Raw genomic sequence first — 24,743 nt, forward strand, 5'->3', positions numbered from 1 at the left:
TTTTACTATTAACAGTGTTCCTCAGGGTTCTCTGCTATCAACTACTCTCCTCCTTCTCTCAATAAATGATCTATCTTCTACTTGTAACCCTATTCACTCTAATGTCAATGATTCCATTTTACATTTTCCTACTCTCCTCCATTTAATACTTATTCTTTCTCATAGACCATATTTCCTCTCTCAGTTCTGACCCATGCAGCATTCTGGACTGGGGGAGCAGTAACCCTGTAAAATTTACAGGTGCAAAAACACATTTCTCACTACATTTCTTTCTAAAAATCACTTGTTTCTCTCTGTTTGATTTCAAAATACCACACTTCAACTTTTTCAAATATAAACATATTGGGTATAACCATATCCTCCACTCTGTCCTGGAAGCCTAGCATAATCATCACAAAAGCTGCTTCCCAAAAGCTGAGAGTGTTCTATAGGTACCGTAATCATCTTTCTTGTGAGCAGCAGTTTCACTTCTATGGAGATTTTACTCTCCCAATAAGGAATACTGCTCACACATCTCGTGTGACTCATCCTCCATCTTTATATTAACTAGAGTGGAATCAAAGCCTTCTGTCTCATCAATTCTCCCAGAATCACCTCTCTTCAACTTTCCCCTTCTGTATGCCGTGATGTTGCTAATTTCTCTCTGTTCTATAAGTATTAATCTGGCCATTGTTCTAATGAAATGTTTGCATGTTCCTTAACTCCAAGGTTTAGACCCATGGCATGTGTTTGGCTTCTGCTTCCCACAGCTTCTGTGTGGAGACTGGCCCTCAAGAATTGGCTGCTATGATGCCTTCTTCTTCCCTTGAACAAATGAGCTCGTTCTTTCTTTTGCATCTCCCTCCTCATACAACCTTTCTTCCTGTAGGAGGTAGGTCTATAAACATTTGCAGAGCTCTGGTTAGCCTCTACTTTCATTTTCTTTTTTTTTTCCTTTCACCCAAGATAGCCTTGATTGGAGCATGGTATTAGCCCATACCATGTTCGTCAAAAGAAATAAAATCATATATGCACAGCTTAGGTTTGGCAGAATTAAGATACTGAAGCTCTTCCTGAATTAAGATACTGAAGCTCTTTCTGAATAAGTTCATTTGTTAAAACATGAAACTATTCAGTCATTTTCAAAGACACTGGCTCTTTATAATGACACTTAATGGAGCATCTATCAGGCTTGGCTGTGGAGGGTTGGCCCTGATTTTGATACATAACTCATGACAGTTAGATATTGAATGTGTAAAAATGAATCCATTTTTCATTTGCCTCTGATACTATTTGCCAAGGTAGGAGAGGCAATTAGTCATAAATATTGAAGTCATAATCATGAGATAATTCATTTTAAACAAAGTTACAAACAGGTTTTATGATATATACTTTTATGAGACAAAGTGGCTAGAGATGAGCCTGCACTTGAATTTCTTAAGAAAGGGGGTGAATGTGTTCTTGATTGGTTAGTTTTGAATTCTAATGTGTGTATGGCTATGTCAAGGTGCCTGAGGACTGGTGGAAAGCCTGTATATGGAAAACAAAAGTGAATTCAAAATATTTTATATCTATCTTATTATACTTTGTCGTTGTTTCCCATGTTAGTGAGGTAGCGCAAGGAAACAGACAAAAGAATAGCCCAACCCACCCACATGCATATGTATATACATACACGTCCACACACGCACATATACATACCTATACATCTCAACATATACATATATATATACACACACAGACATATACATGTATATAATTCATACTGTCTGCCCTTATTCATGCCTGCTGCCACCCCGCCACACATAAAATGACAACCCCCTCCCCACGCATGTGCATGAGGTAGCGCTAGGAAAAGACAACAAAGGCCACATTCGTTCACACTCAGTCTCCAGCTGTCATGTATAATGCACTGAAACCACAGCTCTCTTTCCACATCCAGGACCCACAAAACTTTCCATGGTTTACCCCAGATGCTTCACACGCCCTGGTTCAATCCATTGACAGCATGTCGATCCCGGTATACCACATCGTTCCAATTCACTCTATTCCTTCCATGCCTTTCACCCTCCTGCATGTTCAGGCCCTGATCACTCAAAATCTTTTTCACTCCATCTTTCCACCTCCAATTTGGTCTCCCACTTCTCCTCGTTCCCTCCACCTCTGACACATATATCCTCTTGGTCAATCTTTCCACACTCATTCTCTCCATGTGACCAAACCATTTCAAAACACCCTCTTCTGCTCTCTCAACCACACTCTTTTTATTACCACACATCTCTCTTACCCTTTCATTACTTACTCAATCAAATCACCTCACACCACATACTGTCCTCAAGCATCTCACTTCCAGCACATCCACCCTCCTCCGCACAACTCTATCTATAGCCCACGCCTCACAACCATATAACATTGTTGGAACCACTATTCCTTCAAACATACCCATTTTTGCTTTCCAAGATAACATACTCAACTTCCACACATTTTTCAACGCTCCCAGAACTTTTGCCCCCTCCCCCACCCTATGATTCATTTCCGCTTCCATGGTTCCATCCGCTGCCAGATCAACTCCCAGATATCTAAAACACTTAACTTCCTCCAGTTTTTCTCCATTCAAATTTACCTCCCAACTGACTTGACCCTAAACCCTACTATACCTAATAACCTTGCTCTTCTTCACATTTACTCTGACCTTTCTTCTTTCACACACTTTACCAAGCTCAGTCACCAGCTTCTGCAGTTTCTCACATGAATCAGCCACCAGTGCTGTATCATCAGCGAACAACAACTGACTCACTTCCCAAGCTCTCTCATCCACAATAGACTGCATACTTGCCCCTCTATCCAAAACTCTTGCCTTCACCTCCCTAACAACCCCTTCCATAAACAAATTAAACAACCATGGAGACATCACGCACCCCTGCCGCAAACCAACATTCACTGAGAACCAATCACTTTCCTCTCTTCCTACTCGTACACATGCCTTACATCCATGATAAAAACTTTTCACTGCTTCTAACTACTTGCCTCCCACACCATATATTCTCAATACCTTTCACAAAGCATCTCTATCAACTCTATCATATGCCTTCTCCAGATCCATAAATGCTACATACAAATCCATTTGTTTTTTTAAGTATTTCTCACATACATTCTTCCAAGCAAACACCTGATCCACACATCCTCTACCACTTCTGAAACCACACTGCTCTTCCCGAATCTGATGCTCTGTACATGCCTTCACCCTCTCAATCAATACCCTCCCATATAATTCCCCAGGAATACTCAACAAACTTATACCTCTGTAATTTGAGCACTCACTTTTATCCCCTTTGCCTTTGTACAAAGGCACTATGCAAGCATTCCGCCGATCCTCAGGCAGCTCACCATGAGTCATACATACATTAAATAATCTTACCAACCAATCAACAATACAGTCACCCCCTTTTTTAACAAATTCCACTGCAATACCAGCCAAACCCACTGCCTTGCCGGCTTTCATCTTCCGCAAAGCTTTTACTACCTCTTTTCTGTTTACCAAATCATTCTCCCTAACCTTCTCACTTTGCACACCACCTCGACCAAAACATCCCATATCTGCCACTCTATCATCAAACACATTCAACAAACCTTCAAAATACTCACTCCATGAGAAAGTGCTGATTGAGAAGGTGGTGACATGCACAGTGCCTCAGAATGGGGAGGAATAATGTGGCTTTTGGAATGGTAAGGGATGTAAGGATCAAGCATTTGCTTTTAAGAATATGTGTGAAAAATACTTAAAGAAATGGAAGGACCTGTATGTGGCATTTATGTACCTGCAGAAAGCATGTGATAGGGTTGATAGAGATAGGGTTGTGAATATACGGCATAGTAGGAAAGCTGTTGGAAACAGTGAAGAATTCTGATCACGAGAGGAATACATATGTGCAAGTGGACGGACACAAGGGTGCGTCGTTCCAGGTGAGGGTGGGTCTGTGTCAAGGGTGTAGGATACCACCATGGCCATTTCATTTGTTTATGGATGGGATAGTGAAGGATGTAAATGCAAGAGTCTTGGAGAGTTAAGCAGGTATGCAGTCTGTGGGGTGGGGGTTGTGGGGTCAGTTGTTGTCTGCTGATGACATGTCACTGGTGGCAGATTTGGGTTAGAAACTGCAGAAGTTGGTGTTGAGTTTGGAAAGTGGGTGAATGGAGAAAGTTGAGAGCATATATGAATCAATGTAAGGTCATGAGGTTTAACAGTGAAGAGGAACAGGCATTTGGAGTGTGAGTCTGGATGGTGAGAACTTGGATGAATGAAATGTTTTCAATACCTGAGATTGGATTTGGCAGTGAGTGGAAGCATTGGAGCTGAAGTGAGCCATAATGCGGGTGAGGGAGCAAAGATCCTGGGCACACCAAAGGATATGTGGAAAGAGAGGTCTTTAAGGACAAAAATGGGCATGTCTGATGGTATAGTTGTCCTGTCTATGCAGTATGGATATGAGGCATGGGCCTTATGCAAAAATGTAGAGGAGGGTGGATGTGTTGGAACTGACAATTTAAGGACAATATCTGGAATGAGGAGGGTTAATGAAAAAACTGAGTGAGAGAGAGATGTAGCAGTATAAGAAATATGTAAGAGAAAGCCAAAAAGGGTGTGGTAAAATGGTTTGGAGATATGGAAAGCATGGGCGAGGAGAGGATGACAAAGAGTGTATGCATGTCATGAGTCAAGACAACAAAAAACCAAGAAAGAAGAGGAAGGATGGAATGAGAGTTGCTTTGAAAGTTCAGCACCTGAACATGCAGGAGGGTACAAGGTGTGTAAGGGATGAGCGAACTGGAATGATGTGGTAAACAGGGTATGGCTTACACATGGAGCAATTTGGGGAAGCTATTGTCTATGGGGCCTGGTTTTGGATGCAATAGGACAGGAACAAGAGGGTACTGAAACTGAGGTGCCTGGGGTACTGAGTTAAATTGCAGATAGAATAATATCTATTGCTAAAGACAGCAAAATAAGTATAGTTAATAATCTGGTAGATAAGAATATCAGAAATGCAGAGAGCATACAGAATACTTGCCTTTTAGCAAATAGGAAGATTAAAGAGAAAGCCAGAGGCCTCATAGTGGTTAATGGACTAAAACTGATTGACTTAGCTGCAGGGTGATACAGGAAAGTTGAAGAAAAGGTGGTAATAATCACGACATAATGGGGCGACCAATTATAGTTATGTTTTATTTGGAGTCATCCAAGTAGGAGGTACTAAGACAAGCTACGAAACCCAAAAACAAAGTGACATTCAGTAGAGTATTCATCAAGCATGATAGATCAAGGGAAAAAGTACAGTTAGAAGGCAAAAAACAGAAGCCACCAAATAAGGCAAGAGGAGAGACCACCCACACAAGTGCTGCAGGGAGACCAGGAATATTTAGAAAAGGTAATGGTAGACTGAAAGCACAGTATACAAATGCTGATGGATTAACAGTGCATGATAAAGAGCTGGAATTTAAAGATCTTACAAGTGAAGATGCTACTGATACTGTTAATATTGTGGAAACAAAGCTTACTAAAGAGGTTGAATTTCACCTTTTCTATCCATAGAGGTACATGATACTAAGGAGGGAAAGAGAAGAAAAAGGAGGAGGTTCGGGTTTCCTAATAAGAGATAAACTTAAATTTCAGGAAACTGTATTAAATAGCTCATTCAGACAATACACAATGGGAAGGGAAACTGAAGGAAAGAAGTACACAGTCGTACTGATAATATATCATCTTCCAGAGATTTTTAATAAACCTTTACAAATATACAATGACAACAATAAATGAACAATAAAGATAGTACATGAAACAGTAAAATGTGCACTTCTCAGAGATGGTAAAGTACTGATAAAGGGGGATTTCAGTTATAAGGAAACAGACTGGCAGGATTTGGATTCTCATGATTACAAGGAACCATAGACATGAAAATTCCTGGAGTGATTACAGGAAAGTTTCCACTACCAGCATGTCAGTGAACAAACCAGGATGGGAGGGACTGATTAACCCTCATTACTAGATCTCATATCCACACATACTAGCAGATATTGAAAATATATATGATACACTACTTAGAGAAAATGATCACATAATGCCCAAGTCTGATCATGTGGTAAACAAGGAAGTTAAAAGAGCAGAGATGAGACAGAACTTGAAGAAGAGGTATAATCACAGAAACTACAGAGAACTTAACAGTATCTATGATAACAAAGATTAGGATGAAGAGCTCATTAATCATGAACTAGGGTATTGTGGTGAAACGTTCCATGAAATTTACAATGAAGGAGTGGGAATGTGTATCTTTAGCCTGAGATACAGAGGGAAGTTTAAGAAAGAGGGAAGAATGATTTAATCAAAGAAGTCAAAAACCAAGGAATCTTCAAGATGTACAGTGGTGGAGATACAAGTGACACTCCAGCTAGCCAGCTTATGGAAGGTGTAAGAGGGATATGAGCAAAGGAAGAAAGAAATTCTGGAGAGAATATTGTAGACAAAGCACATGATAATCCAAACTTTTCCATGAATTCATTAGAAGTAGATTGTCAGTTAAAAAGCAGTTAATCACACTGTACATTTTCTGGTTTACACGAGACACCAAAAATCTTCAAGAAAATGAAAGAGGGAAGATAAAATAAAACTTACTTGTCAGAGATCAAAATGATATCAGGGCGGTCTGATTCAGAGACAGCAGCATGTGCTATATACCAGTCAGTTTGCATATAACGTCCATGGCTGAGAGATGCTAAAAGCAACATGCCAGCTGCTTCATGACTATCATATGGATGCATAGCGATATATGGGGACACATGCCGGGGTACTCGGGATCTCACAATCACCTGCAAGGATTATAACAGGCTATGAAAATAATCCATCTTAAAATCAGGGGTATCTGGTAGTCACTTGTTTTCAAGAACAGTGATCCCTACTCAAAAATATGACAAATAAATGAAATTAATGTAAGTAAAATTTCTCTTCTAGACTAAAGTAACACTATTCTAATACTATGAGTCCTGTCTGTTTTCTATGTACATAACCAGGAGCCCAGGCTTTTTTTTTTTAAGATATTCCAAAATTCACCATACATTCATCATTTTACTCAATTCTAGTGACAAATATCACAAGATAATTCAAACTCCTGGATTTTATTGACATAAAATACAGTAGGACAATCATTACAAAAATAACCTTATCACAAGAAACATGAGAATTCTTTGAAATTGATAAATACACAAACATTTGGTCTACAATACACCACAACGATTTAATTTATAAAATCCCTTGATATAGGTAAAAAAATTACTGAGCACATATCTTACACAATCTGTAAAAGGTAACAAAAAATGATGAGAATGCTCGGCTGGAAATCTTCTCTTGTATAATCATTTATTAGAAAAAGGAATTGAAGGAGTCAAGTGAGAATACTCTGGCTGGGTGTTTAAATGAGTGCAAGTACATTCAGGATGACAGTGGGGAAAGGTTGGTGCAATATTTGGGGAAAAAAATATATTCTGGCTCTGAGTGAAACAAAGACAAAGAGTAATGTGATACAGTGGTTTATTCATATACAGATGTCAAGAGTAAAGGAGGGAGTGACACTTTTAAAGAGAAGTAAGATGTGGAATAGTGGCAAAAAGTGCAAGGAAGTGAGTTCATGTCAATAGGGGTTAGAATGAAAATAAAGTGTGAAAGACAGGTGACTGTTACTTCTGTGCATCAGGAAGTGAGAAGGATGAGAGAGAAAAGAACATATTGCAGGAGGAGCTGAGTGAGTGCTTTAGAAGTTTCAATGCAGAGGATTGTGGTGCAAGGGGATCTAAATGCAAGGGTGGGCAAAAATGGCAACTGAGAGTATGACTGGGGGACAGGGTCCCTGGGACAAATGAAAAATGGGGAAAAGCTTGTAAATTTGTGTGGTGAAAGAGGACAGGTGATTAAGAAAATGTGCATATATAAGTTTATGTGGGTGAGAAAGACTGGAACTTAACAGGCACTGATGGATTATGTGTTAGCAGACAGGTGCAAAGATTTGGTTAAATGAGATGAGTGCTCATTCTTTGGTAGAGGCAAAGATGAAAGTTGATAGAGGGTATTTGGTAAGAAAATAAAAATATGTTTTCATTCACAGTTACTTCTTCCTTATTGAGGTAATGTGAGACACAGATGAGTAAGAGCTTCATTTGCAAACATCTAATACACCAAAACCAGATAATACAATTCACAGCCAAGCCTCACAGACTAATCTATGGTTTACTCCAATTGCTTCATATGCCCTGATTCAGCCCACTAACAACATGTATGTAACTCCCTGTATGCCACATCAATTTAATTCAATCTATCCCAAGCAAGCTTTTCACCTACATGAATGTTCAGGTCTTGATACCATAAAGCCTGTTTTAATTGATCCTTCCATCTCCTTGGTCTCTTTTTCTCTCTTTCTCCTGTAGCTTCTGATATGTAGAGCCTCTCAATCATTTTACAATTATCCTCTCCAATTGTCCTAACCATTTTAGCACACCCTTGTCAGCTCTCTCAATCATACTCCACTTACTATCATGCCTTTCTCTCCTACATAACCAACCCATTTCATGTCGCATGTTGTCGTAAGGCATTTCATTTCCAGTACGTCTTCCCTCTTCCATTCTTTTGCATTTATGACCCAAGACTCACTGATTCTAAAATATAAAATACTGACAATATAAAAATCACATGATAATAATAATCACCAGTATAGAGAGGGTGAAGGCATGTACAGAGCATCAGATTGGGGAAGAACAGTGTGGTTTCAGAAGTGGCAGAGGATGTGTGGATCAAGTGTTTGCTTTGAAAAATGTATGTGAGAAATCCTTAGAAAAGCAAATGGATTTGCATGTAGCATTTATGGACCTGGAGAAGGCATGTGATAGAGTTGATAGAGATGCTTTGTAGAAGGTATTAAGAATATCTGGTGTGGGAGGAAAGTTGTTAGAAGCAGTGAAAAGTTTTTATCGAGGATGTAAGGCATGTGTACGAGTAGGAAGTGATTGGTTCTCAGTGAATGTTAGTTTGCAGCAGGGGTGCGTGATGTCTCCATGGTTGTTTAATTTGTTTATGGATGGGGTTGTTAGGTAGGTGAATGCAAGAGTCTTGGAAAGAGGGGCAAGTATGCAGTCTGTCATGGATGAGAGAGCTTGGGAAGTGAGTCAGTTGTTGTTCGCTGATGATACAGTGCTGGTGGGTGATTCGGGTGAGAAACTGCAGAAGCTGGTGACTGAGTTTGGTAAAGTGTGTGAAAGAAGAAAGGTGAGAGTAAATGTGAATAAGAGTAAGGTTATTAGGCACTGTAGGGTTGAGGGACAAGTCAACTGGGAGGAAAGTTTGAATGGAGAAAAACTGGAGGAAGTGAAGTGTTTTAGATATCTGGGAGTGGATTTGGCAGCGGATGGAACCATGGAAGCGGACGTGAATCACAGGATGGGGAGGGGGCGAAAGTTCTGGGAGCGTTGAAAAATGTGTGGAAGTCAAGAACATTATCTTGGAAAGCAAAAATGGGTATGTTTGAAGGAATAGTGGTTCCAACAATGTTATATGGTTGTGAGGCGTGGGCTATAGATAGAGTTGTGCAGAGGAGGGTGGATGTGCTGGAAATGAGATGTTTGAGGACAATATGTGGTGTGAGGTGGTTTAATCGAGTAAGTAATGAAAGGGTAAGAGAGATGTGTGATAATAAAAAGAGTGTGGTTGAGAGAGCAGAAGATGGTGTTTTGAAATGGTTTGGTCACATGGAGAGAATGAGTGAGGAAAGATTGACAAAGAAAATATATGTGTCAGAGGTGGAGGGAACGAGAAGTGGGAGACCAAATTGGAGGTGGAAAGATGGAGTGAAAAAGATTTTGAGTGATCGGGGCCTAAACATGCAGGAGGGTGAAAGGCATGCAAGGAATAGAGTGAATTGGAATGATGTGGTACACCGGGGTCGACGTGCTGTCAATGGATTAAACCAGGGCATGTGAAGCATCTGGGGTAAACCATGGAAAGTTTTGTGGGGCCTGGATGTGAAAAGGGAGCTGTGGTTTTGGTGCATTATACATGACAGTTAGAAACTGAGTGTGAACGAATGTGGCCTTTGTTGTCTTTTCCTAGCGCTACCTCATGCACATGCTGGGGGAGGGGGTTTTCATTTCATGTATGGCAGGGTGGCGACAGGAATGAATAAGGGCAGACAGTATGAATTATGTACATGTGTATATATGTATATGTCTGTGTATGTATATATAAGTATACGTTGAGATGTATAGGTATGTATATGTGCGGGTGTGGACGTGTAAGTGAGCTTGGGAAGGAGACTTGTGTGAGGAAGTACCAGGAGAGACTGAGTACAGAATGGAAAAAGGTGAGAACAATGGAAGTAAGGGGAGTGGGGGAGGAATGGGATGTATTTAGGGAATCAGTGATGGAGTGTGCAAAAGATGCTTGTGGCATGAAAAGAGTGGGAGGTGGGTTGATTAGAAAGGGTAGTGAGTGGTGGGATGAAGAAGTAAGATGATTAGTGAAAGAGAAGAGAGAGGCATTTGGACGATTTTTGCAGGGAAAAAATGCAACTGAGTGGGAGATGTATAAAAGAAAGAGACAGGAGGTCAAGAGAAAGGTGCAAGAGGTGAAAAAGAGGGCAAATGAGAGTTGGGGTGAGAGAGTATCATTAAATTTTAGGGAGAATAAAAAGATGTTCTGGAAGGAGGTAAATAAAGTGCATAAGACAAGGGAGCAAATGGGAACTTCAGTGAAGGGCGCAAATGGGGAGGTGATAACAAGTAGTGGTGATGTGGGAAGGAGATGGAGTGAGTATTTTGAAGGTTTGTTGAATGTGTTTGATGATAGAGTGGCAGATATAGGGTGTTTTGGTCGAGGTGGTGTGCAAAGTGAGAGGGTTAGGGAAAATGATCTGGTAAACAGAGAAGAGGTAGTAAAAGCTTTGCGGAAGATGAAAGCCGGCAAGGCAGCAGGTTTGGATGGTATTGCAGTGGAATTTATCAAAAAAGAGGGTGACTGTATTGTTGACTGGTTGGTAAGGTTATTTAATGTATGTATGACTCATGGTGAGGTGCCTGAGGATTGGCAGAATGCGTGCATAGTGCCATTGTACAAAGGCAAAGGGGATAAGAGTGAGTGCTCAAATTACAGAGGTATAAGTTTGTTGAGTATTCCTGGTAAATTATATGGGAGGGTATTGATTGAGAGGGTGAAGGCATGTACAGAGCATCAGATTGGGAAGAGCAGTGTGGTTTCAGAAGTGCTAGAGGATGTGTGGATCAGGTGTTTGCTTTGAAGAATGTATGTGAGAAATACTTAGAAAAGCAAATGGATTTGTATGTAGCATTTATGGATCTGGAGAAGGCATATGATAGAGTTGATAGAGATGCTCTGTGGAAGGTAGTTGGAATATATGGTGTGGGAGGCAAGTTGTTAGAAGCAGTGAAAAGTTTTTATCGAGGATGTAAGGCATGTGTACGTGTAGGAAGAGAGGAAAGTGATTGGTTCTCAGTAAATGTAGGTTTGCGGCAGGGGTGTGTGATGTCTCCATGGTTGTTTAATTTGTTTATGGATGGGGTTGTTAGGGAGGTGAATGCAAGAGTTTTGGATATAGGGGCAAGTATGAAGTCTGTTGTGGATGAGAGAGCTTGGGAAGTGAGTCAGTTGTTGTTCGCTGATGATACAGCGCTGGTGATTGATTCATGTGAGAATCTGCAGAAGCTGGTGACTGAGTTTGGTAAAGTGTGTGAAAGAAGAAAGTTAAGAGTAAATGTGAATAAGAGCAAGGTTATTAGGTACAGTAGGGTTGAGGGTCAAGTCAATTGGGAGGTAAGTTTGAATGGAGAAAAACTGGAGGAAGTAAAGTGTTTTAGATATCTGGGAGTGGATCTGGCAGCGGATGGAACCATGGAAGCGGAAGTAAATCATAGGGTGGGGGAGGGGGCAAAAATCCTGGGAGCCTTGAAGAATGTGTGGAAGTCGAGAACATTATCTCGGAAAGCAAAAATGGGTATGTTTGAAGGAATAGTGGTTCCAACAATGTTGTATGGTTGCGAGGCGTGGGCTATGGATAGAGTTGTGTGCAGGAGGGTGGATGTGCTGGAAATGAGATGTTTGAGGACAGTGTGTGGTGTGAGGTGGTTTGATCGAGTAAGTAATGTAAGGGTAAGAGAGATATGTGGAAATAAAAAGAGCGTGGTTGAGAGAGCAGAAGAGGGTGTTTTGAAATGGTTTGGGCACATGGAGAGAATGAGTGAGGTAAGACTGACCAAGAGGATATATGTGTCGGAGGTGGAGGGAACGAGGAGAAGTGGGAGACCAAATTGGAGGTGGAAAGAAGGAGTGAAAAAGATTTTGAGTGATCGGGGCCTGAACATGCAGGAGGGTGAAAGGCGGGCAAGGAATAGAGTGAATTGGATCGATGTGGTATACCGGGGTTGACGTGCTGTCAGTGGATTGAATCAGGGCATGTGAAGCGTCTGGGGTAAACCATGGAAAGTTGTGTGGGGCCTGGATGTGGAAAGGGAGCTGTGGTTTCGGGCATTATTGCATGACAGCTGGAGACTGAGTGTGAACGAATGGGGCCTTTGTTGTCTTTTCCTAGTGCTACCTCGCACACATGAGGGGGGAGGGGGATGGTATTCCATGTGTGGCGAGGTGGCGATGGGAATGAATAGGGGCAGGCAGTGTGAATTGTGTGCATGGGTATATATGTATGTGTCTGTGTGTGAATATATATGTGTACATTGAGATGTATAGGTATGTATATTTGCGTGTGTGTGTGTGTGTACATTGTGTATGGGGGTGGGTTGTGCCATTTCTTTCGTCTGTTTCCTTGCGCTACCTCACAAATGTGGGAGACAGCGACAAAGCAAAATAAATAAATAAAAAATAATATATATATACATGTGTATGTGTTGGGCCATTCTTTCGTCTGTTTCCTTGCGCTACCTCGCTAACGCGGGAGACAGCGACAAAGTATAATAAATAAATAAATAACTTTAACTTGGTTATGTCTGCCCCACTAGAAAATTCGGTCTAAATCTAAACTCATATATGTAGTCGCAACAAGATCAGATCTAGTAAAAGCAAGAGAAGATAGAGTGGATCTGTAAGAAATGAATGATAAGTCACCAGCTTATTATAAGAAGGAAAAGGGAGACAGGACCAAGCTCTGAAGGACAATGCCACTGACGGGAAAAGAGGAGGTTGATCCATCAATAATAATCCAAATGTCTAATTGAACAAATACATACATGGAAAGAAATCAACATTACATATTTAATATGTGAATAAGAGCAAGGTTATTAGGTACAGTAGGGTTGAGGGTCAAGTCAATTGGGAGGTGAGTTTGAATGGAGAAAAACTGGAGGAAGTGAAGTGTTTTAGATATCTGGGAGTGGATCTGGCAGCGGATGGAACCATGGAAGCGGAAGTGGATCATAGGGTGGGGGAGGGGGCGAAAATTCTGGGGGCCTTGAAGAATGTGTGGAAGTCGAGAACATTATCTCGGAAAGCAAAAATGGGTATGTTTGAAGGAATAGTGGTTCCAACAATGTTGTATGGTTGCGAGGCGTGGGCTATGGATAGAGTTGTGCGCAGGAGGATGGATGTGCTGGAAATGAGATGTTTGAGGACAATGTGTGGTGTGAGGTAGTTTGATCGAGTGAGTAACGTAAGGATAAGAGAGATGTGTGGAAATAAAAAGAGCGTGGTTGAGAGAGCAGAAGAGGGTGTTTTGAAGTGGTTTGGGCACATGGAGAGGATGAGTGAGGAAAGATTGACCAAGAGGATATATGTGTCGGAGGTGGAGGGAACGAGGAGAAGAGGGAGACCAAATTGGAGGTGGAAAGATGGAGTGAAAAAGATTTTGTGTGATCGGGGCCTGAACATGCAGGAGGGTGAAAGGAGGGCAAGGAATAGAGTGAACTGGAGCGATGTGGTATACCGGGGTTGACGTGCTGTCAGTGGATTGAATCAAGGCATGTGAAGCGAAAACTGTGTAGGTATGTATATTTGTGTGTGTGGACGTATGTATATACATGTGTATGGGGGGGGGTTGGGCCATTTCTTTCGTCTGTTTCCTTGCGCTACCTCGCAAACGCGGGAGACAGCGACAAAGTATAATAAAAAAAAAAAATAAAATATTTGATTTTACCAAATGCTTTACTGAAATACAGAGAATTATTAAATGCATTCATGATGAAGCTCAGCAACCATAAACACTACTATCTGTCAACAACCTTCTCAACAATTCAAAACATTCTTCTGCAAAACCTTGCAGCCTTATTACTTACATCATGACCAAGATCCACAGCACGCCTGATGCCATCACAAGCCATTGCCACAGAGTCAATGACCCCTAAGGCTGGTTTGGTGATCAAACCCATAATGCCTCGACCAAGACCTCGGAAAAAGCCTTCAACTCCATCTTGTTGAGCTCCTGAGAAAAAATCAAACATACCATGTACACAAAATAACATATATATTTTTTATATCCACCTACAATTATTTCTTTGATAAAAGATTTGCAACACTCATATGCTAAAAACAACCATTGATAAGGAGAAACTATTTCCTGTGTTATGAATGTATAGCTTTTATGAATGGGTGCCTTTTGGCAAGAACCAAACTTTCTGCCAAAACTGGAAAGCATACCACAACTCTCTTCAAACAGTTTCTAAAATTATGATAGAATCTTAGAAGATTCTTCAAAATCATGTTATTCTCTCAAACCTAAAGCCATCTAGTAAATCTTCAACCTTAAGGGAAGCACATAAAGTGAGTTTGGCACTGTTTAGATCCCAGGACTTCTGTACATTTTTTAAATCAATCTAATTACATATAAGGGAATAATGATTTCCATACCCTTTTTCTAAATCATGATCAATTGTACATTAAGTACATAATGTGCAACACCTTTGTAAGATTTTCTGAGGTGGTGGAGTTTGTATGGTCTTGGTAGTTCCTCTTTCACAAAGAATCTACGAGTAGTTACCATTCTTGAAGTCATCTATGAATCTAATAAACTTGATTCTTGTTAATGTACCACAAACTTTTAGTCTATAATATGTTGCAAACTGTTAATTCATTATGTCCACCATTCAGGATTCAGAATTAGTACATCCTTAAGTGACAAACTGATACAGTACATTACTGGCATGATGATGATGACCTGCTGCTCATACACTTTTGATGTGTTGGAAAATATGAAATTCACAGTACAACTCTTACAGAAGATGAGAGATTTTGAAACAATACCATCAATATACAAGTGATTAATAGAATCTTACATATGCTTTTCTTTCTTTGCTGATAATACCAATGTAACTTTATTCACATATGTAACTAAGCATATGTCTTTCTATCTCACTTCAAAACATTAAAGTCTGTCTATTGATATACTGTGTATATATCTGAAGGGTAAGTGGATTACCCAATATATCTAAAGTCAGTTATATGTGTTTAGTCTTAAAAATCTTAAGCTGTCCATATTCTACTTCAGAAACTGCTTTTCAATTTGGGTTTTAGTACTTAATACCAATACATTATTACCCTAAACACCACCAAGTGAACAGCAGCTTATTTGGGGCAGGGGAAAGGAGAAGCAAGGTCAACTTCTATCAGATAAAGCACATCTGGTTTAAATGTCATGTGGGTCTGCAGGATTTTGGACAAATATACCATATCTGCCTTTTTCATGCACTTCTTCATCTGCTTAGTGTTAAGCTTCAGGGCAAGAATATAACTAGAAGATATCAAAACTTGTCTAAAGTCTCCCTAAAGAAGTGCTTGAGGGAGATTTCATGAGGCAACTTCGCAACATCCTTGCTTCTCCCCACTCCCATCTCTGAACTCTCGCCTCCCTTGCTTATTTGAGATGAATACCTTGCAACAGAGCCAACCTAATTTTACTCAGCTTAGGTAAAGGTGAAGTTAGAATCTATCAAAATTGAAATTAGAATCTATCAAAATGAGTTCAGATGAAAGCTATTCAGAGATAACATCATGGATGCAATATCCCTCCCTTTCTCTTCCTATTTCTCTGCCACCATGACCCTATCAACTTAATACAAGCAGTTAGCAACAGGGTCATTATGATGTCTTATTTATTTTCCATATGTGCTTAAGGTGCTGACGCCTTTGCTAATACAATATCTCTAGCATTTCTATGATCTAGAACTGCTAGACTGTGCTTGGAGCTCATTATTTAGTTGTTTTTTTACATTAAATTTTGACATAACTCTTTCACTGATCTAGGGAAACACGCATTCTCAATTTAGAAGGGAAGATCATATAACTTCCTTTGTGGTCATGAATATCTGGTAGATCACTTCACTGTGAATAATTGGAAGATAAATTCTGATCTGCACACACTTATATGAATAAGCCATATAATTTCTCAATATCATGACCTACAATTGAATTATCACTACAACCAGAGAAATGCAGATATAAGAGTAAAATAGTTTTCCTTTATGCTTAGATGTTACCCTGAATACTTCATTGATTTAATGTAAATGCAAGATCTGTAGCTATTTTTCTTTAGCAATATAAGACTATACACTGAGCTATTCATTCAGATTTACTGCTCTTGGGTAGTTTGGAGTAAAGAGATAAACACATTTGTAACTGTTCCACACATTAGCAGTACAAATGGAATAACTTGTTTGTAGTTAGGATGGAATGGCTTTCCTGTTAAATGCACTTTGCTAATCCTAAACTGGTGCGGCTTCATTGGTGCAATGGAATCTGAATTACCTGTGCAGATCCAAAAATGCTACTTTGGGGTTTACTTCGCAAATTATAGTATTGATATTTAGGTTTCTTTGGTCTAACAGAGCAAATTATGGCAAGCTGCTGAAAACTGGCGGGAGATACTGAGAGAGGCCATGGGTGGATTCCAATTAGAAGAATCCTTACTGAAACTTTCCCCATATCTCAAGGTTCATAGAAAACTGACATTTTTTTGTTATGGTAGTCAACCAGAAACATGAGCCACCCATGGCAGCATAAGCAGACTTTTAGTGAAACCAAAAGGCAACATCCTGGCAACTGGACATCTATATTCTACTCAGGTTGTAGGATAATATACTAATCTTTACTTACGGCTACTATCATTATTGTAAAGGATAATATAAGGATCTCGAGCTTTCCCAGAATCAGAAATGAATGATAGTATGGATTTTTTTTTCATACTTTTTGCCATTTCCCACATTAGCAAGCTAGCGTTAAGAACAGAGGACTGAGCTTTTGACGGAATATCCTCACTTGGCCCCCTCCTCTGTTCCTTCTTTTGAAAAATTAAAAATGAGAGGGGAGGATTTCTAGCCCCCCCCTGCTCCCTTCCCTTTTAGTCGTCTTCTACGAAACGCAGAAAATATGGGGGAAGTATTCTTTCTCCCCTATCCCCAGGGATAATATGGATTTATTACAAGAATACACCATAAACAGTCAGTCAAAACAAAATCAGTGAAGACAGGCCTAGAGATAAAAGCAAAAAAAGAAATAAGACTAGACATGAAAATACCAGACCCCAAATGTCTAGAGACACTATGGAAACCAGGGGAGGAGCAAGATCAGAGCATGACATGACAAGACCTAAAGTTAAGTAGATTGAAGCAGTACAAGGACCATGAAGGGAGCCATGAGACTAGAGAAAAACAGAAACAATTTAGAGGACAGGGGTCCAGGTGATACTAAATCAGAGAAAAGAAGATGATGCCAATAATAAAAAGGCAAAGTATGATGTACCACAGGCTGTTCAATCAGAATAAAAAATATGATGGCAATATTGAACAAGAAACTGCATAAGCATTACCAGAAGACTTTTAATTATTTAAAATAATGGTCAAAAATGCACAAACATACACAGATTGATGAAAGTAGAGAGCAGGGAAAATTAGGAGCTAACTGTAGGCAGATCAAGTGTATTAAGGGTGAAGGAGAGGAACATAGACCCATGAGACACAAACTGAGGTACACAGGAAACTGAGCAAAGAGGTTGAAAAAGTTATATTCTCTGTTACAAATGAAGCAATCAAAGAAGTATATGGGCTCGATGATGGAAGGTTTAGAAAAGTACAGAGAATGTAGGACCAATGCTTTCCAGCCAAAAGAGAGATTATAGTGAAGGTTGGGAACACTACCACATTAAGGGATCTATATATCTATCTATCTAGCCCTATCTTTGATGCCCATTCCCTTCTACAGTGAGTAGAAGCATGGGCACTTCAAGCCTCAAATACAGAGGGAATGGTAAGAAAGAGGAAGGAATGGTTTAATGAAAGATGTCATACAGTAAAGGAGTTTCGAGATGTGCAATGGCAAAGGTATAGACAGCACTTTAGCCAGCTAGTATTGGCAAAGTATAAGAAAGCACAGAATGAAAATAGCTGGATAAGAAGAGAGGAACAAAGAAAAACTGAAAAAAGAGTGTGAATAGGGCACCTGAAACTTCAAAACTATTCCATAAATTTTTCAGGAGCCTGCTGTCAGTTAAGGAGCAGATAACAAAGGCTAAAGGATTCAGAGGGAAATACTAAAAAAGATGATGCATGGATATGTGAGTAACAGAATAGCAAGTTCAAGTGTTTTCATAGTGGAAGACACCATAGCTCCAACATCAATGAAAACATTGAGATATCTAGACAAGATATTAAGAGAATATGAAAAAGACTTGACCTATACAAGGCTTATGGTCCTGATGAAATTTCATTTTAAGTGCTAAAGAAGTGTGCAGATAAACTTGATAGACCACTTGACTTACTGTTCAAGATGTCACTGGAGAGAAGCATAGCGCCAAGATAATGCAAGGAGGGCAAATGTCATACCTATATATAAGAAAGAAGACAGGCAAAAGGCACTGAACTACAGACTGGTCTCACTAATGAATGTGGTGTTAAATACAGACTGGTCTCGCTAAAGAATATGGTGAGTATGGTTTAGGAAAAGATTGTGTTAGTTTTTGCAAAAGATTATCAGAAAGTTAGTGGATGGCTTTCTGCTGAGGAGATATTTCCTAAGTGAGAGACAGCATGGCTTTGTGGACAGAAGGTTATGTGTAACTAACCTCTTAGAGTTTTATGAGAGAGTGAGTTCAGTCCTGGATAAAAGGGAAGACTAGGTGGACTGTCTGTATCTGAATGACACTGTACCACATAGGAGGCTGATTATTAAGCTGAACCACTAAGCAGGAATAATAGGGGAAACTCCTTCATTGGACAGAAATTGTCTCTGTGGAATGGAATAAAGAATGCTTGTCAAATAAGCCTTTTCTAAAGGGATTGAGGTGACCAGCGAAGTGCCATAGAGTTTGGTTCTGGCACCATTACTCTTCTCGATCCTACCTTAATATTTTTGTAGAAGATGCAAAAGTCATGGGGTAAGTGAAAAGCAAAGAGGATCGCATCAGCTCACATGAAATTCAGACCTTGCAAATTTACAGTAACGAGGATGGGACAATGTGAAAGACGGCCTCATCATGATTATAATCATCTAGGAAAAAGTAAGTCTCAAGCTTCTGTGTGTGACAGGGTCTTGTGAGTATGCACTGTCCCTAACCTGCCCCCAGAACCTCATACAGGATGAGCATCCCTTATCTGAAATGCCTGGGATGAGAAGTTTCAGATTTTGGATTTTTTTATTTTGGAACTTATGGTAAACAGGATGGTATGGAGAAAAACAGGTTAGGGCGGAGACATGCCTCAACATTTCAACCGTTCAACAGTTTTCCTTGGGAGATACTGATTCCAGCATTCGGTGGGACTGTGTTCCTCAGCAAGTGATGGTTGCCTGGTTGGATGCCTTGGCATGTCTCTCTCTGATTGGATCACTTGTCCTGCTGCCTCCACCCATTCACAGTGACCTCTGCTGCCTGACGTGACCAGCAGATAAACCCAGACCTTGTGTTAATGTTGTTCTTAACCCCTTTCTCTAGGTAAGCTCTCACACTATCACTAAACGGAAGAAAGGATTAAAAACAACGTTAACACATCAACTAAACGTTTTGTCACTTGCCTGTAGTTGCCTTGGTATCAACCGTTTAGTGATAGTGTGAGAGCTTACCAAGAAGGGATTAAGAACGACATTAACACAAAGCGTGGGTTCATCTGCTAGTTATGTCAGGCAGCAGAGATTGCTGTGAATGGGTGGAGGCAGCAGGACAAGCGATTCAGCCAAGGTGCCTACCAAGTGACCATCACTTGCTGGGGAACACATTCCTGCCAAATGCTGGAATCAGTATCTCTTGAGGAAGACCAATGAATGGTCAAAACGCTGAGGTATGTCTCAACTCTAATCTGTTTGCTTCCATACCATCCTGTTTTCCACATTTGTCATGATCAATATTAGATAATGAGATATCTTGGGGATGGGACCCAACTCTAAACACAAAATCCATCTATATTTCATATACAACTTATACACATAGCCTGAAGGTAATTTATACAATATCTTTTGATGATTTTGCATATGAAACAAAGTTTGTGTAACACTGACCCATCAGAAAGCTAAGATGTCACAATGTCAGCTTCCCAAGTGGACAATTTGTGGTGGTTTGGCTCTTTCTTCACACAGAGCAGAGATTAAGCAAAAACCACTGAGTAATGCACATAGGTATGGCAGTGATGATGGTTTGTAACAAACTGGCACCAACAGAGCATCAGAGCCCAGCATAGGCAAGTGAGGTTAGGTGTGGAATTTTCCCCTTGTAATATCATGTCACCACTCAAAAAGTTTTGGATTTTGGATTTTCAGATTTGGGATGCTCAACCTGTATCAGAATAGCTAAGGAGACAAACTGTGTGCTTGGAAATATCAGAATAGCTTTCATGTATATGTAAAAAGAAATATTTAGCAAGCTATTCATATCCTACATAAGAATTTGTCTTGATCCCTGACAGACATGCCAAAATATGACTTGTAGGCCTCACACATCTTAGCTGATGTACAATGGAGTACTTTTACCCTCTTGTTTTGATAAAGTGGCTGTAACACAGCAAAATGCATCTGCAGGATGCTTGCAGCCTCTTGATGACTCATACTGCAATCTATATTACTGGAAACTTCTAGAAAGTTCTATATCAGTTACTCAGCCCTTAATCTATCTGGAATGTTCTGAAAAATAGGTTTTTTTTTTTTTTTTGTCGCTGTCTCCCGCGTTTGCGAGGTAGCGCAAGGAAACAGACGAAAGAAATGGCCCAACCCACCCCCATACACATGTATATACATACGTCCACACACGCAAATATACATACCTACACAGCTTTCCATGGTTTACCCCAGACGCTTCACATGCCCTGATTCAATCCACTGACAGCACGTCAACCCCGGTATAACACATCGCTCCAACTCACTCTATTCCTTGCCCTCCTTTCACCCTCCTGCATGTTCAAGCCCCGATCACATAAAATCTTTTTCACTCCATCTTTCCACCTCCAATTTGGTCTCCCTCTTCTCCTCGTTCCCTCCACCTCCGACACATATATCCTCTTGGTCAATCTTTCCTCACTCATTCTCTCCATGTGACCAAACCATTTCAAAACACCCTCCTCTGCTCTCTCAACCACGCTCTTTTTATTTCCACATATCTCTCTTACCCTTACGTTACTTACTCGATCAAACCACCTCACACCACACAATGTCCTCAAACATCTCATTTCCAGCACATCCATCCTCCTGCGCACAACTCTATCCATAGTCCACGCCTCGCAACCATACAACATTGTTGGAACCACTATTCCTTCAAACATACCCATTTTTGCTCTCCGAGATAATGTTCTCGACTTCCACACATTTTTCAAGGCTCCCAGAATTTTCGCCCCCTCCCCCACCCTATGATCCACTTCCGCTTCCATGGTTCCATCCGCTGCCAGATCCACTCCCAGATATCTAAAACACTTCACTTCCTCCAGTTTTTCTCCATTCAAACTCACCTCCCAGTTGACTTGACCCTCAACCCTACTGTACCTAATAACCTTGCTCTTATTCACATTTACTCTTAACTTTCTTCTTTCACACACTTTACCAAACTCAGTCACCAGCTTCTGTAGTTTCTCACATGAATCAGCCACCAGCGCTGTATCATCAGCGAACAACAACTGACTCACTTCCCAAGCTCTCTCATCCCCAACAGACTTCATACTTGCCCCTCTTTCCAAAACTCTTGCATTCACCTCCCTAACAACCCCATCCATAAACAAATTAAACAACCATGGAGACATCACACACCCCTGCCGCAAACCTACATTCACTGAGAACCAATCACTTTCCTCTCTTCCTACACGTACACATGCCTTACATCCTCGATAAAAACTTTTCACTGCTTCTAACAACTTGCCTCCCACACCATATATTCTTAATACCTTCCACAGAGCATCTCTATCAACTCTATCATATGCCTTCTCCAGATCCATAAATGCTACATACAAATCCATTTGCTTTTCTAAGTATTTCTCACATACATTCTTCAAAGCAAACACCTGATCCACACATCCTCTACCACTTCTGAAACCACACTGCTCTTCCCCAATCTGATGCTCTGTACATGCCTTCACCCTCTCAATCAATACCCTCCCATATAATTTACCAGGAATACTCAACAAACTTATACCTCTGTAATTTGAGCACTCACTCTTATCCCCTTTGCCTTTGTACAATGGCACTATGCATGCATTCCGCCAATCCTCAGGCACCTCACCATGAGTCATACATACATTAAATAACCTTACCAACCAGTCAACAATACAGTCACCCCCTTTTTTAATAAATTCCACTGCAATACCATCCAAACCTGCTGCCTTGCCGGCTTTCATCTTCCGCAAAGCTTTTACTACCTCTTCTCTGTTTACCAAATCATTTTCCCTAACCCTCGCACTTTGCACACCACCTCGACCAAAACACCCTATATCTGCCACTCTATCATCAAACACATTCAACAAACCTTCAAAATACTCACTCCATCTCCTTCTCACATCACCATTACTTGTTATCACCTCCCCATTTGCACCCTTCACTGAAGTTCCCATTTGCTCCCTTGTCTTACGCACTTTGTTTACCTCCTTCCAGAACATCTTTTTATTCTCCCTAAAATTTAATGATACTCTCTCACCCCAACTCTCATTTGCCCTTTTTTTCACCTCTTGCACCTTTCTCTTGACCTCCTGTCTCTTTCTTTTATACGTCTCCCACTCAATTGCATTTTTTCCCTGCAAAAATCGTCCAAAAGCCTCTCTCTTCTCTTTCACTAATACTCTTACTTCTTCATCCCACCACTCACTACCCTTTCTAATCAACCCACCTCCCACTCTTCTCATACCATAAGCATCTTTTGCGCAATCCATCACTGATTCCCTAAATACATCCCATTCCTCCCCCACTCCCCTTACTTCCATTGTTCTCACCTTTTTCCATTCTGTACTCAGTCTCTCCTGGTACTTCCTCACACAAGTCTCCTTCCCAAGCTCACTTACTCTCACCACCCTCTTCACCCCAACATTCACTCTTCAATTCTGAAAACCCATACAAATCTTCACCTTAGCCTCCACAAGATAATGATCAGACATCCCTCCAGTTGCACCTCTCAGCACATTAACATCCAAAAGTCTCTCTTTCGCGCACCTGTCAATTAACACGTAATCCAATAACGCTCTCTGGCCATCTCTCCTACTTACATAAGTATACTTATGTATCTCTCGCTTTTTAAACCAGGTATTCCCAATCATCAGTCCTTTTTCAGCACATAAATCTACAAGCTCTTCACCATTTCCATTTACAACACTGAACACCCCATGTATACCAATTATTCCCTCAACTGCCACATTACTCACCTTTGCATTCAAATCACCCAACACTATAACCCGGTCTCGTGCATCAAAACCACTAACACACTCATTCAGCTGCTCCCAAAACACTTGCCTCTCATGATCTTTCTTCTCATGCCCAGGTGCATATGCACCAATAATCACCCATCTCTCTCCATCAACTTTCAGTTTTACCCATATTAATCGAGAATTTACTTTCTTACATTCTATCACATACTTCCACAACTCCTGTTTCAGGAGTACTGCTAGTCCTTCCCTTGCTCTTGTCCTCTCACTAACCCCTGACTTTACTCCCAAGACATTCCCAAACCACTCTTCCCCTTTACCCTTGAGCTTCGTTTCACTCAGAGCCAAAACATCCAGGTTCCTTTCCTCAAACATACTACCTATCTCTCCTTTTTTCACATCTTGGTTACATCCACACACATTTAGGCACGCCAATCTGAGCCTTCGAGGAGGATGAGCACTCCCCGCATGACTCCTTCTTCTGTTTCCCATTTTAGAAAGTTAAAAAAATACAAGGAGGGGAGGATTTCTGGCCCCCTGCTCCCGTCCCCTCTAGTCGCTTTCTACGACACGCGAGGAAAGCGTGGGAAGTATTCTTTCACCCCTATCCCCAGGGATAATATACATATATATATATATATATACATACACACACACGCACATATACACACACACACACATACATATATATACATGTGAAAAATGTAAGAAACAATTTAGAAAACTGAAACTTCTAGCTTGAAATGAAAAGAAAAAATGAATGTCACATAATGGTTCAACCACTGGCTATGGAAAAAGGAAATGTTTAATTTATTTACACAAACGTCAATAGTAGTTCTCATCAATTTCACCACTGTATCAATAAGCTTCAATGTCTAAGGTAGATATCAAAATATCACTGTCCT

General features: G+C 40.4%; 1 protein-coding gene across 1 annotated transcript in view; it reads right to left on the reverse strand.

The window, feature by feature from the left end:
• LOC139764960 (intermembrane lipid transfer protein VPS13A-like) overlaps positions 1-24,743 on the reverse strand; it is a 1,504,808-nt gene that overhangs the window by 74,746 nt on the left and 1,405,319 nt on the right. Inside the window, 2 exon segments of the mRNA XM_071692018.1 lie at positions 6,647-6,840; positions 14,308-14,453. Of these exon segments, the coding sequence (XP_071548119.1) occupies positions 6,647-6,840; positions 14,308-14,453 (340 nt within the window).

Source organism: Panulirus ornatus, chromosome 52 (assembly GCF_036320965.1).
Source record: "Panulirus ornatus isolate Po-2019 chromosome 52, ASM3632096v1, whole genome shotgun sequence".
In the NCBI taxonomy this organism is placed as follows: Eukaryota; Metazoa; Arthropoda; class Malacostraca; order Decapoda; family Palinuridae; genus Panulirus; species Panulirus ornatus.